Source organism: Macrobrachium nipponense, chromosome 1, assembly GCF_015104395.2.
Source record: "Macrobrachium nipponense isolate FS-2020 chromosome 1, ASM1510439v2, whole genome shotgun sequence".
In the NCBI taxonomy this organism is placed as follows: domain Eukaryota; kingdom Metazoa; phylum Arthropoda; class Malacostraca; order Decapoda; family Palaemonidae; genus Macrobrachium; species Macrobrachium nipponense.
Window position 1 is genome coordinate 41,501,211 of NC_087200.1, and position 15,000 is coordinate 41,516,210.

The window sequence follows — 15,000 nt, forward strand, 5'->3', positions numbered from 1 at the left end:
TTAAAATCTGAAGGATATACCAAAGTGATTGACAAATTTAAGGAAATAGAGCCAAACGCTCAAATTACAGAAGAGAACTAAAGATGGTGATTAACAGTAAAAAGTCCGGAGCTGGATGAGATGATATATCTAAGCCTTCTGTCGGGTACTATAATAAACAGACATTCACTATGATGATAGTGGCCTCATAAAGCAAATCTGTGAGTAAGGAAGATGTGTTGTTTGCAAGAAAAATTCAAGATACCAATGTACCAAATGCGTAGTCCGATTGCATTTTGATAAAGGTACAGAGTGTGCATTAACTCACCGACCACTGCCAAAATAATTTGTTTGTGAGGGGCTACACTTGCAGCATTTTAATGAATAATATAACTTTTTATTTCAGTTCTTCAAATTTTACCATGTAGAAAGAGAAAAACGGTTACTGTAACGTTTACGTAAGCGTTTTGAAAATTTAGTCAAATACAGCAAATTTTAGCACACTTGGTCCCAGCGTTCTCACTTGGGAACAGAGCAGAGCGCCATAACCCGGCACTCATTTATGTAATATAAACAATTTTTTTTTCTACAGATGTATACCTATTGTAGTAAATTATTTTTACAAAATTCCATTGGTTATGCTCAATTATTTCTATAACTGGGAGGTAAAAGGTTAAATGAAATATATCTATTTCTTCATTGTGCACGTAAAAATTATTCATATCTGATATATTTACATTAATTTGAATATTCTTTATTTTTGTGCTATTAACCTCAATGTGCGCGTACTTGAGTAATAAGTATTTAGTAAATGCACATCAAATTAATTGAGAGTGTATTAATATAAATTTTGTTCCAACGGGTCCTGTTCCACTATTTGTTTATGTAGATAAGTGTTTCCATTGCAATTATGGTTATTCAGATATACATGCCTAATATAATCCTTCAATGCAGATATGGTAGCAGGACATGTTTCCATAATCAGGCATCAAAGGTTCTGTGGAGATATTGCTGTGGTGAATTCAGCTCATCAAATGTCTGGCCAGTTGCCAGAAACTGAAGGACACTACTTGAAAGTCTGGCACTTGCCGATATTGTATCCCCCACCCCACTTTTGTATCTTCCTTCTCGATCAGCCGCTTAACTTTCTTCTAGAAAACCGGCGAATGTAGAATGACCCATGCGTAAAACTTTCTCATTATCCTTTGGTGAGGATGTTAACATGGGTAAATCTAAAACGCTTTACATACTAGTCCTTCATCTACAACTGGGTTTCTTGGAATCGTTGTATTCAAGAGCGAGAATAATCGCTATAGTATAAGCAGTGCTCTTATTCATTTCGTCTCGTTTACTTGAGAACGGTAACTGATGAATGTGTAAACCTGACTTCGTACGTGGGCTTTAAGTTAACGATTGCACACCCGTTAGCTTGTTTGTTTGCACATAAATGAATGACCGTTTATTTGGCGCTTTTATAATAGAAAGATACTGCTATAAGACTGGAATCCCAGATAAAGTTCCATAATTTTTATAGTTTACCTTATTGTAGTATGGCAAACATATTGACATAATCACTTAAAAATTACGTATTATAGTCTCTTGAAAGCAGTAAGAAGTATGTTGTTTAACTAATTGTTCTGCATGAATAACACTTGAATACTGGTCATATTACCACACCCACTGAAGATAATGCTTATGATTTAATTGCAGTGAGTTTAATAGAAAATCGCGTCAAGAGTCTGGTCTTGACGCGATTTTCCATTAAATTCAGTTTAGCGTTAATTTGTCTTTCTCTTCTTACTGGGGTATTCATTTTGCCTCAGTTCATCCGTATTCAGTTTCATCAAATTATTCTTTATACGCATTGGGTATTCTTTGACTTTTATGATAATAATAATAATAATAATAATAATAATAATAATAATAATAATAATAATAATAATAATAATAATTATTATTATTATTATTATTATTATTATTATTATTATTATTATTATTATTATTATTATTATTTATTTATTTCTCAGTCCTCCAATTCGACTGGGTTGTATATATAGTGTGGGGTTCCGGGTAGTATCCTGCCTCCTTAGGAGTCCATCACTTTTCTTACTATATGCGCCGTTTCTAGGATCACACTCTTCTGCATGAGTCCTGGAGCTACTTCAACCTCTAGTTTTTCCAGATTCTTTTTCAGGGATCTTGGGATCGTGCCTAGTGTTCCTATGATTGTGGGTACAATTTCCACTGGCATATCACTTATCCTTCTTATTTTTATTTTCAGGTCTTAATACTTATCCATTTTTTCCTTTTCTTTCTCTTCAATTCTGGTGTCCCATGGTATTGCGACATCAATGAGTGATACTTTCTTCTTGATTTTGTCAATCAATGTCACGTCTAGTCAATTTGCACGTATCACCCTTTCTGTTCTGATACCATCGTCCAAGACGATCTTTGCCTGATCGTTTTCTGGTGCTCGTACCACTTATCACTGCAAGTTAGCTGGTGTTTCTTGCACAGGCTCCAGAGGAAGGCTTTTGCTACTGAATCATCCCTCTCTTTGTACTGGTTCTGTACAAGTGCAGAACATTCCCTTGCTATGTGGTTTATGGTTTCATTTTTCGTATTGCACTTCCTACATATGGGAGAGATGTTATTTCCATCTATCGTTCTTTGAACATGTCTGGTTCTTAGGGGCTGATCTTGTGCCGCTGTTATCATTCCTTCAGTTTCCTTCTTGAGCTCTCCCCTCTGTATCCATTGCCACGTGTCATCGTGTCATCGCTGGCTAGTTCTTTAGTCTGTCTCATGTATTGTCCGTGCATTGGTTTGTTGTGCCATTCCTCTGTTCTGTTTGTCATTCTCCTGTCTGTATATTTGTGGGTCTTCGTCTACTTTTATCAGTCCTTCCCATGCAATCTTGAGCCACTCGTCTTCACTGATTTTCAGATATTGCCCCAATACTCTGTTCTCGAAGTTGACCCAGTCCTCTATGCTTAGTAGTCCCCTCCTTCCTTCCTTTTGTGTTATGTATAGTCTGTCCGTATTTGCTCTTGGGTGTAGTGCTTTGTGTATTGTTATATGTTTCCTCGTCTTCTGGTCTATGCTGCAAAGTTCTGCCTTCGTCCATTCCACTATTCCTGCGCTGTATCTGATTACTGGCACTGCCCATGTGTAAGGCTTTTATCATATTTCTGACATTGAGTTTTGACTTGAGTATCGCCTTGAGTCTCTGCATATGTTCTTTCCTGATCGTATCCTTCATCTCTTGGTGTTTTATATCCCCTCATTCCGTTATTCCCAGGTATTTGTGTCCCGTCTCATCTATGAGTTTGATGTTGTTCCCATCTGGTAGCTTTATCCCTTCAGCCCTTGTTACTTTGCCCTTTTGTATGTCGACTAAGGCACATTTTCTATTCCAAACTCCATCCTGATGTCCCCAGAAACAATCCTTACAGTATGAATTAGGGTATCTATTTCCTTGATGCTCTTACCATACAGTTTGATGTCGTCCATGAACATCAGATGGTTAATGCTGTTGCCTCTTTTCTTGAATTGGTACCCGGCATCCATCTTCTGCAGTGCTTTTGTCATGGGAATCATAGCTACTACGAAGAGTAGTGGGGACAGTGAGTCGCCCTGGAAGATCCCTCTCCTGATATTAACCTCTGCTAGTCTTATTCCAGAGCTTGTAAGTATTGTATTCCAGTTGCGCATTGTATTTTTGAGGAAGCTGATGGTGTTTTCCTCTGCCCTATATATTTTCAGGCATTCTATTAGCCATGTGTGTGGTATCATGTCGAAGGCTTTCTTATAGAATATCCATGCCAATCTTAGGTTGGTTTTCCTTCTCCTACCATTACCATTATGTCTATCAGGAGCTGGTCTTTTGTGGCCATACACGTCCTTCTGCAGCCTTTCTGTTGGTGGGGGATGGTGTTTGTATCCTCTAGATAGTTTTATAGCCTTTCACCGATGATACCTGTTAGTAACTTCCACATTATTGGTAGGCAGATGATAGGCCTGTAGTTACTGGCTATATTTCCCTTACTCTTGTCTTTTTGTACTAAGGATGTTCTTCCTGTGTTCATGCATTTGGGCGCATGGGGATTTGTGATACAATGGTGGTGTTGTCCTGCTATTCGTGGGATTATTATTATTATTATTATTATTATTATTATTATTATTATTATTATTATTATTTATTATTATTATTATTATTATTATTCAGCTAATTAATCTTATATATCTTTTCTATGTTTTATATTCAAGCTTGATCTGGACCAGAGGAACGCCTTCTCATATACCAGTATTCTGATAATACCAGTATACTAATAATACCAGTCTTTGATTAATAAACCCTATTCTGAATAAAAATGCCACCTTCAGCATTATACCCAATATGAATATTGGCCAAGTATCGCTGAGCCAGGAATGCGAGTAATAAGAAAAACAGAAAAGATAATATATAAGATCAATTCGCTGAATTCTGCCATTTTATTCAATAGAATTTGTTTAAAAGAGGGTCTTCTTCCAAAATGTTATTATTATTATTATTATTATTATTATTGCTCTATCACAGTCCTCCAATTCGACTGGGTGGTATTTATAGTGTGGGGTTCCGGGTTGCATCCTGCCTCCTTAGGAGTCCATCACTTTTCTTACTATGTGTGCCGTTTCTAGGATCACACTCTTCTGCATGAGTCCTGGAGCTACTTCAGCCTCTAGTTTTTCTAGATTCCTTTTCAGGGATCTTGGGATCGTGCCTAGTGCTCCTATGATTATGGGTACGATTTCCACTGGCATATCCCATATCCTTCTTATTTGCTATTTTCAGTCTTGATACTTATCCATTTTTTCCCTCCCTCTCTTTCTTCAAACTCTGGTGTCCCATGGTATTGCGACATCAATGAGTGATACTTTCTTCTCGACTTTGTCAATCAATGTCACGTCTGGTCTGTTTGCACGTATCACCCTATCCGTTCTGATACCATAGTCCCAGAGGATCTTTGCCTGATCGTTTTCTATCACTCCTTCAGGTTGGTGCTCGTACCACTTATTACTGCAAGGTAGCTGATGTTTCTTGCACAGGCTCCAGTGGAGGGCTTTTGCCACTGAATCATGCCTCTTTTTGTACTGGTTCTGTGCAAGTGCCGGGCATTCACTTGCTATGTGGTTTATGGTTTCATTTTTCGTATTGCACTTCCTACATATGGGAGAGATGTTATTTCCGTCTATCGTACTTTGAACATATCTGGTTCTTAGGGCCTGATCTTGTGCCGCTGTTATCATTCCTTCAGTTTCCTTCTTGAGCTCTCCCCTCTGTAGCCATTGCCAATTGTCATCGCTGGCTAATTCTTTAGTCTGTCTCATGTATTGTCCGTGCATTGGTTTGTTGTGCCAGTCCTCTGTTCTTTCTGTCTTTCTCCTGTCTCTGTATATTTCTGGGTCTTCGTCTACTTTTATTAGTCCTTCTTCCCATGCACTCTTTAGCATGTCGTCTTCACTGGTTTTCAGATATTGCCCCAGTGCTCTGTTCTCGATGTTGACGCAGTCCTCTATACTTAGTAGTCCTCTCCCTCCTTCCTTTCGTGTTATGTATAGTCTGTCCGTATTTGCTCTTGGGTGTAGTGCTTTGTGTAATGTCATTTGTTTCCTGGTTTTCTGATCAATGCTGCGGAGTTCTGCCTTCGTCCATTCCACTATTCCTGCGCTGTATCTGATTACTGGCACTGCCCATGTGTTTATGGCTTTTATCATATTTCCGGCGTTGAGTTTTGACCTGAGTATCGCCTTGAGTCTCTGCATATATTCTTTCCTGATCGTGTCCTTCATCTCTTGGTGTTTTATATCTCCTCCTTCCATTATTCCCAGGTATTTGTATCCTGTCTCATCTATGTGTTTGATGTTGCTCCCATCTGGTAGCTTTATCCCTTCAGTTCTCGTTACTTTGCCTGCCTTTTTGTATGTTGACTAAGGCGCATTTTTTCTATTCCAAACTCCATCCTGATGTCCCCAGATACAATCCTTACAGTCTGGATTAGGGTATCTATTTCCTTGATGCTCTTACCATACAGCTTGATGTCGTCCATGAAACATCAGATGGTTGATTTTGTTGCCTCTTTTCTTGAGTTGGTACCCGGCATCCATCTTCTGTAGTACTTTTGTCATGGGAATCATGGCTACTACGAAGAGTAGTGGGGACAGTGAGTCGCCCTGGAAGATCCCTCTCCTGATATTAACCTCTGCTAGTCTTATTCCAGAGCTTGTAAGTATTGTATTCCAGTTGCGCATTGTATTTTTGAGGAAGCTGATGGTATTTTCCTCTGCCCCATATATTTTCAGGCATTCTATTAGCCATGTGTGTGGTATCATGTCGAAGGCTTTCTTATAGTCTATCCATGCCATGCTTAGGTTGGTTTTCCTTCTCCTACTGTTCTTCATTACCATTTTGTCTATCAGGAGCTGGTCTTTGTGCCCCCACACTTCCTTCTGCAGCCTTTCTGTTGGTGGGGGATGGTGTTTGTCTCTCTAGGTAGTTGTATAGCCTTTCACTGATGATACCTGTTAGTAACTTCCACATTATTGGTAGGCAGGTGATAGGCCTGTAGTTACTGGCTATATTTCCCTTACTCTTGTCTTTTTGTACTAAGGATGTTCTTCCTGTGGTCATCCATTTGGGTGCTTGGTGATTTGAGATACAATGCTGGAGTTGTTCTGCTATTCGTGGGTGTAGGGCCTTGAAGTTTTTGAGCCAGTATCCATGGACTTCATCGGGACCTGGGGCTTTCCAGTTTGGCATTTTCTTTAGTTGGTGTCTGACTGTGTCTGTCGTGATGTCTGTGAATCTTTGTTTTATTCTCCCTGTTTCTTCTTCCTTGACTTCCTGGAGCCATGTTGCATGTTTGTTGTGTGATACCGGATTGCTCCATATGTTTTCCCATAGTCTCTTACTTGGTTCGGCTTCAGGAATTTCTGGGTGGTTGTCTTCCCCTCTTAGTTGGCTGTATAGTCTTTTCTGGTTGGTTCCGAATAGTTTGTTCTGTTGGTATCCCTTATTCCTGTTCATGTACCGTTGGATCTTGTGTGCTTTGGCCTTAAGCCTCTGTTTTACATCTTCTATTGTGTTGTTTAGTCCCCTCTCTTGTACTTTGTATTTCTCGTTGATTTCCTCCTGTTTTTTTTGTTTTCTTGCTTCTTAGCCTTTTTTTCTGCCATCTCTTTCAGTTTACTCAAGTCAGATCTCATCACCATGATTTGCTTTTCCAGGCGCCTTTTCCAAGGAGGTTGCTGTTTTGGTTTCTGTTGGGTTGGTTGTGTGGTTGTTGGTGTTCGAATCCCCATCAGTTCTGCTACTAATCTTGCTCCTGCATATGTCAAGTTATTTGTTTCTGTGATACTGGTGGTGTGTATTAGGCCCCATTATTTTCATTTGACCTTCACTTGTTTTCTCCTTTAATTCTTGGTGTTGTAGGCTTTCATGGAGGGGATCTTTGTTCTCTCTGTATCTGGCTCCATCCATTGTCTAATCTTTTCTTACCCTACCCCATTCCGTCCTCTCTGTTACTTCTTTTTCTTCGTCGGTGTTTCTTCGTGTGTCGTTGTTTGATACTTCATCCTCCCTGTCGTCTTCTGTGGCATCGTCTCTCAGTTCGTCTTCGTGTAATTCGTTGTCGTGTGACATTTCCCTTTCCAGTTCTTCTCTTTCTGTTGGGGAGAGCCAGTTCTTTTTCTTTATGTTCCTTACTTGGTCTGCCAGCCTCTGCTCTGTTTGGGGGGTGTTATTCCTCTCATCCTTCCAGATGTTGATCAATCTTCTTCTATAATCCTCTCTCCGTCGGGATGCTTCTGATGTAGCATCTCCATATTTCCTTATTTTCTTCTCTTGTCCATTTCTTCCTTTTTGCCTCTGTAGCTCCAATCTCAGGCTGTTGATTACTGTCGTTGTAGTGATCAGTTGCTGGATGACGACCTCCAAGTACCTGACCGTCTTCCCCTACAATTGGGTTGAATACCTGGTTGCCGGACAAGGCTCCTCTGTTGCCAGAGGTTCCATTTACGTCGTTGTCGTTTATTCCTTCATTTCTTTCCATCATTGCTGAGTTTTGCTATTTAACCCATAGCTGGACCCTACCCCATCAGGGAGGATAGGTATCATTTCATTTACAGCTGAGTAGACTGAGGAAATTATGGTAAAGATCCTTTCCCAAGGAATCAACGCCGAGGAGAGCGGTCACCCATCCAACGACTGACCAGCCCCAATGTTGCTTAACTTGACTTAAGTCTATTGACGACCTAACCAACTCCTCCACGGCGCCACCATTATTATTATTATTATTATTATTATTATTATTATTATTATTATTATTATTATTATTATTATTATTATTATTATTATTATTATTTATTTATTTAATTTTTTTTTTGGTTTATCAAAGTCCTCCAATTCGACTGGGTGGTATTTTTATTGTGTGGGGTTCCGGGTTGCATCCTGCCTTCTTAGGAGTCCATCAGTTTTCTTATTATGTGCGCCGCTTCCATGATCCTACAAACGGCGCACACAGTAAAAGTGATGGACTCCTAAGGAGGCAGGATGCAACCGGAACCCCACACTATAAAAATACCACCCAGTTGAATTGGAGGTTTGTGATAGACCAAAAAAGAAAGAAATAAGAAAAAATAATAATAATAAATAATAATAATAATAATAATAATAATATAATAATAATAATAATAATAATAATAATAATAATAATAATGATAATAATAAGAATAATAATGATGATGATGATGATGATGATGATGATGATGATGATGATGATTATTATTATTTTATTATTATACTGTTAATGAAAATGGCAGAAAGATGCATCGCTTCGATGGATGTTGAATCCCTGTTCACCAATGTCCCCGTTGATGAGACCATACAAATGATCAAGGACACAGTTTACAGCGACCACGAGACTCCATCCTTGAACTTCTCTGAGCATGCCCTTCGAGCCCTGCTGGAAATCTGTACCAAAAGGTCCCTTTTCCTTACCACCGCAACTACATGTACACCCAGATCGATGGCGTGGCGATGGGATCTCCCCATGCAGTACTTTTCGGCAGTACCTATATGAGTACCATCGAAGAGAGGGTCTTCCAGAATTCCAGCAAACCAAGGATGTACGTGAGCTAAATAGATTATACCTTCGTCTGCGCCGATTCCCAGGATAAAATAGAGCAGTTCCGATGTGCATTCCACAACTGCAGCTGCCTCACATTGGCGATAGAACATTGCCAAGACTGCCTCCTCCCCTTCCTTGACATCCTTGTCAAACAGCAAGAGTTTGGATTCAGCACGGAGGTGTACACGAAGCCGACGAACCTGGTAATGATCATGAACGGTGAGAGCGAGTGCCCTGAGAATTATAAGTGCTCCACCATCAGCGCCTTCGTCAGGAGGGTCCTCTCACACTGCTCCTCTTGGAATGACACACACAGTGAGTGGGAGAGCGCCACCCAGGTCCTCGTTGACAACGGACACAAAAGTCGTGCGGTTGATGAATCGATAAGGAAGAGCATGGAAGCCTGGTACCACCAGTAACCCTGCCCCTTCGTTCCAGAACCCATCAAGCTTTTCTACAAGAGGCACTTCCACCAGAGGACGAATAAGCCCTCAAAAACATCATCGAGGAAAACATCAGTCCTATCGACCCAGCCAGAAAGATTAAACTAGTAATATATTATAAAATGAAGAAGACAAGCAGCCTGGTGATGAGGAAAAGCGTGTCGGCCCCCCTGCAGGATCCCTTGAAGAGGACGAGTGTGGTCTACTGATACACATGCCAGGTCCAAGGATGCCTCGGCAAATACATCGGTATGACCTCCATGCATTTATCCAATAAAATCTCCTGCCATGCTCAAGAAGGAGCCATATTTAACCACGCCAGTACGACTCATAACAATAGAATAATAAGAAATGACATTATCCTTAATATCGAGATAATAGACCAGACAGCAGAACCCCGACGTCTGCGCCTCCTGGAAGCCCTCCATATAGGAAAGGAGAAACCAAATTTAACATCACTCAGGAAACGTTTCTCTTTCCCATCGCTGCCCAGAGAGCAGTGAAGGACCCCCCTGACAATGTCAGATAATCAGGAGCCGCCACACCACATGATGTTAGGACTCCTACTACAGACAGAATTTCTGACGTCCATCCTCAGGCTCATTACAGTTTTGCTCGCAAACAGAATCTCCCTGACCATCAATGCAAGATCCACAACTTCGTCCAAGACCGGCTCGACCAATGAGAATTCAACTCTAGGTCTGAGCTTATATAAATACTGCCACACAGACTCTCTTTCTACAATCCTTCAACTGACTCGTCGAGAAGATGACCTGCGCGGAGGTCAAAACATCGCGAGATATCAGCTATACCAGCATCCTCCTTGAGGGTCTTCATATCGGCAGTCTTCTCCCGTAGTTGCTATGAATGCCGCTACGAATGCCACACACCTCCCGCCCATACAAGGTGACTACAGCCTCGGCTACCTATACGGGAACATGAAGACCCACAAGGAAGGCAACCCCCTATGCCCAATCATCAGCCAAACGCCTGCCCCGACTTACGCTCTTGCCAAACACCTTAATAAAATTCTGACTCCATATATCCCCTCCAGGCACTGCCTCACCTCATCGGCGGAATTTTTGGAGAAGATCCCCGACTCCTCCAGTGCGGGAACCATGGCGTCCTTAGACATTGAGTCCCTATTCACCAACGTCCCAGTCAATGAGACGATAGTGATCATCATGGACCGGGTATATAGGAATCCCGATATGAGACCCCCTAACATCCCAGAAGATTCTTTAAGAACCCTGCTGGATATCTGTATGAAGAGAGCCCCTTTCACCACCCACCGAGGACAGATGTACCGCCAAAAGGACGGCGTAGCGATGGGGTCCCCCCTAGGGGTCCTCTTCGCTAACTTCTACACGGGTGAAGTGGAAGAAACGGTCTTCTCGCAACATAGATGTCCCCGCACATACGGACGCTATATCGATGACATCTTCGTGCAAGCCGACTGCGAGGATGAGGTGGAAGCCCTTCGGCAGCAGTTCCTGCAGCACAGCGCACTCAACTTCACCGTCGAGTACAGCAGCAACGATCAGCTCCCCTTCCTCGACGTCCTTGTCACGAAGACGAATCAGATGGTGACTACAGTTTACACCAAAGCTACGAATCTTGGACTTTGTCTAAATGGAGATAGCGAGTGTCCTGCGCGGTTCAAGACCACCAACGTCAGGGCCTTCGTCAGGAGGCCCCTCTCGCACTGTTCGACGTGGCAGGACACACACCTCGAACTCGACCGAGCATCCCAGATGCTAATTAACAATGGGTACTCGAATAAACTCTTAAACCGAGAAACGAGAAACACGAGCCGCCCTTGACAAGTGGTACATGACGGAGGAAGAGAGATGGAACATTCCACCGCCGGAGGATATGAAACTTTTCTATAAAGCCTTCATGCACCACCAATACAAGGAGGACGAAGCAGCCATGAAGAAAATAATAGAGGATCACGTCCGCCCCATGGAGGAAAGAAAGAAAGTGTCCCTCATTATTTATTACAAGAATCGGCGTACGAAGGACCTCCTGATGAAGAACAACCCCTCCCCCGCCCGTAGGAGACCCCCTAAAGCAGTCCAACGTTGTCTGCCAATACGTATACCCCACCCAAGGATGCCCTGGGATTTACATCGGCATGACGACGATGCGCCTGTCGAAAAAGGATCTCCTGCCATGCTCAGGAGGGCGCCATTAGGCAGCACGCCCTTGTAGTACACCAGAGAAACATCACGAGAGACGACATTGTCAGGAATATTAAGATCATCGGGAGAGCACCTGACCCACGACGTCTGCGTCTCCTAGAAACGCTGCTCATCCTCGAGCAAAAGCCTCCCCTTAATACCACCCAAGAAGCGTCGTTCCTGATACCGACGTGTGTGAGGAGGACCACACCCCTCCCCCCAACGAAAGTACCAGCGCGCATGAAACGTAAACCGGGCATGAAAATAATACCAGGGGTGACGTCACTCAGGTAGACGCAAATCAAGAGGCTCCCGGTGATACCCCCCACCTGAGAAGGTCTCCAAGACTCATAAACGCCCGCCGTATGAGTCACCTTCCCAGGATCCAATGAAGAACCCGCAAAATCACGATATAAGATGGACTCGCCACTGGAATTCAGTCCCTCAGCAGTTATCGCTTGATAATGTCCTGTAGATCAGGAGGAAACGTCGCGTTGGAGAGAGAGAGAGAGAGAGCGAGACTTGTGTAAGCAATAATAAATCAAATGACTCAACCGAATTTTACCATGCCCTTTGGTGCGTTGCTCGCCAGTCTTAGCAACAACGACAAAGCCGTCATCAGAAAGATAGAGAAGACTCTTTACAAGATTAATAGTGCTGAAGCAGCAGTCATTTTTATTATTATTATTTTATTATTATTATTATTATTATTATTATTATTATTATTATTATTATTATTAGTGGAGAAATTCACAGCAGTATGCCAGATCATTTGAAATTCGCACATTTGGACAAAAACCTTGTCCATTACCAAGGTCTATAATCTCAGTCTTCAGAAATATATAATTCTAGGCATGGATAATGTTGTGGTGTTTTGTTTTTCTTTCAGGTCAACTTACTCTTCCTTATCAATATCATCAGGATTCTAGTAACAAAGCTACGAGCGAGTGACGCGGTTGAAACCACTCAAGTAAGGTAAATTGACAATTTCCCTGTTAATTCTCGAGATTTAGATATTAATTTATCTTTGATATAACAGGAAGAGAAGAGATCCTTACTAAACATCCTACGTTATAACTAATTGACATACGTATGAGAGTGTTGTGTTATGTGTGAATAATAGCTTTGATTTCGTGTCTAGGGAATTGATAATAAACTTCGTCTATATTCAGTACATTAAAATACGAATCTTTAAAAACTCATGAAACAAAGTAACAAAATAATGATGGAAATACTTTTTTTCACATTTCTTCCTTTATAACGTAAAAGTATCCACGTGAGAAATTTTTGAAAAGAATAATCATACACCCCAATGACTAAAATAATAACGCTAGAGTAAACTCACTGAGTGTCTGCGCATTTTATTAGGTATAAGGAATATAATTCTTTCTAAGTGCATAACTGCAATTCAATTTGCAAGAATACCTGATGTTAATTTTTAAGCTATCACTCCTATGCTGTTTTAATTAAAGCAATCCCATTCTACAAGGATGCTTGATGTTGAAATTGGCTCAAATAACTTCTGAATTTAATCTAGCAATCCAATGATGTTTCATTGAGATCAATCCCATTTGTTCAAGAATGTTTGATGTTGAAATTCACTCAAACAGCATATGAATTTCATCTGCCACTCCTCTATGTTGTTCCTTTTAGAGCAACATGACCAACATCCCATCTGCCTCTTCCAGGAAAGCCATCAAGGCGACGGTGGTGTTGTTTCCCCTCCTGGGGATTACCAATCTCCTCTTCGCCGTTAATCCTGGGGACAAGGGGGAACTCGAGGGAGCTTACATGATCACCAACGCCCTACTGCAGTCATCTCAGGTATGTTTCATTCTGGCAGTTTCTTCGTCAGTTCTTTCGTCTGTGACTTCGGGTTGACGACTGAGGTGTAAGCCTTGATCTTTCTACTCGTATGTTGCTGTTCTTGAGGTCTTGATTTCCTCTTCATTCAAAATGCTGTTGGTTTTTATTTTACAAATATATTTATTATGATCCTTAAAGATGTTTGTTTCTGCTCTTCTGATGTCGATATCTTCTTCATTACAAATGAATGGTGTTTGAGTTTTGTTCAATATTTTTTTTTTACTTTGTTTAACTGGTATTTTTTAAAATATACAATATGTTAATAGTGTTATACGTCTTGTGATCAGAGATCAAGGAAGTATTCTAAAGGAAGTTGGGAGGATTATTTAGATTTATGATCCTTGAACCTGGGGAATTGAGACCAGTTATTGCTGGGCACAAAATGTGTTGTTTCGTAATTCATTATAAAAATTCCGGAACCAGGGATCAGAGTGCTTACTATAAATGTGTATCCAGTTAGATTTAGTTCAATTTTATACTTCCTTTTGGGCGCGTCATTAAAAAACGAGTTACTTTTCCTGCCGTAACTTTTTTCAGCTTTTCATATGCAGACGGGATTATTATGAAGTTGTTTGTTATAAAGCAATATCCCTGGTTCCACATACACACACAATTCATCATCGGAACAGTGTTTTGTTAAGATCTCTCTCTCTCTCTCTCTCTCTCTCTCTCTCTCTCTCTCTCTCTCTCTCTCTCTCTCTCTCCGTGGATATTCATCTTCGGACTGAATATTGGTATAAGTTGTGTAATATAAAGAAAACTCTCTCTCTCTCTCTCTCTCTCTCTCTCTCTCTCTCTCTCTCTCTCTCTCTCTCTCTCTCTCTCTCTCTCTCTCGATACTAAAGTATTCATGGCGCTTCTTTTCATGAGGGAATATTACTTGACACTGAAGAGGATTATCTTTCACTTTGTTTATTTGTACAACTGATGGACCACTTTCGAGATGCCTTGCTCTCAACACATAACATTTTTCAACATAACAGTTGTCTTTTATTTTATGCCACCTTCTTGAGTTTATTTTTGTTCATCTAAAAGTTAATATCATTTCAAGTAAAATCCCTTTATGTTAGCTAAACGTCAACATATGATTTAATACTTTTGTAGTTTTTTGCGTTCCTATTTTTTTATAATTACTAAGATTATACAGTGATGTTTTAATATAAGTTACTATGGAATTCTTCCTACATATTTCTTTCCACCCGTATGGAAATGTTGACGAATTTCTTGCTAAGTACGAAAATCGTAATGAATCTTTTAATTCACGAAATATAAAGTATCTCAATTTGGAAAAATATGTAAATATTAACACAAACTTTGCTACAGCAAACATCCTTTGCTTAAGCACATCATGCATAAGCGGCA

The 15,000-nt window shown here is 40.7% G+C and overlaps 1 protein-coding gene across 1 annotated transcript in view; it reads left to right on the forward strand.

Annotated features, from left to right (window-relative positions):
• LOC135219286 (corticotropin-releasing factor receptor 1-like) overlaps positions 1–15,000 on the forward strand; it is a 472,633-nt gene that overhangs the window by 438,130 nt on the left and 19,503 nt on the right. The window contains exons 9-10 of the mRNA XM_064255916.1: positions 12,662–12,747; positions 13,461–13,596. Of these exons, the coding sequence (XP_064111986.1) occupies positions 12,662–12,747; positions 13,461–13,596 (222 nt within the window). The remainder of the gene's footprint in view (positions 1–12,661; positions 12,748–13,460; positions 13,597–15,000) is intronic.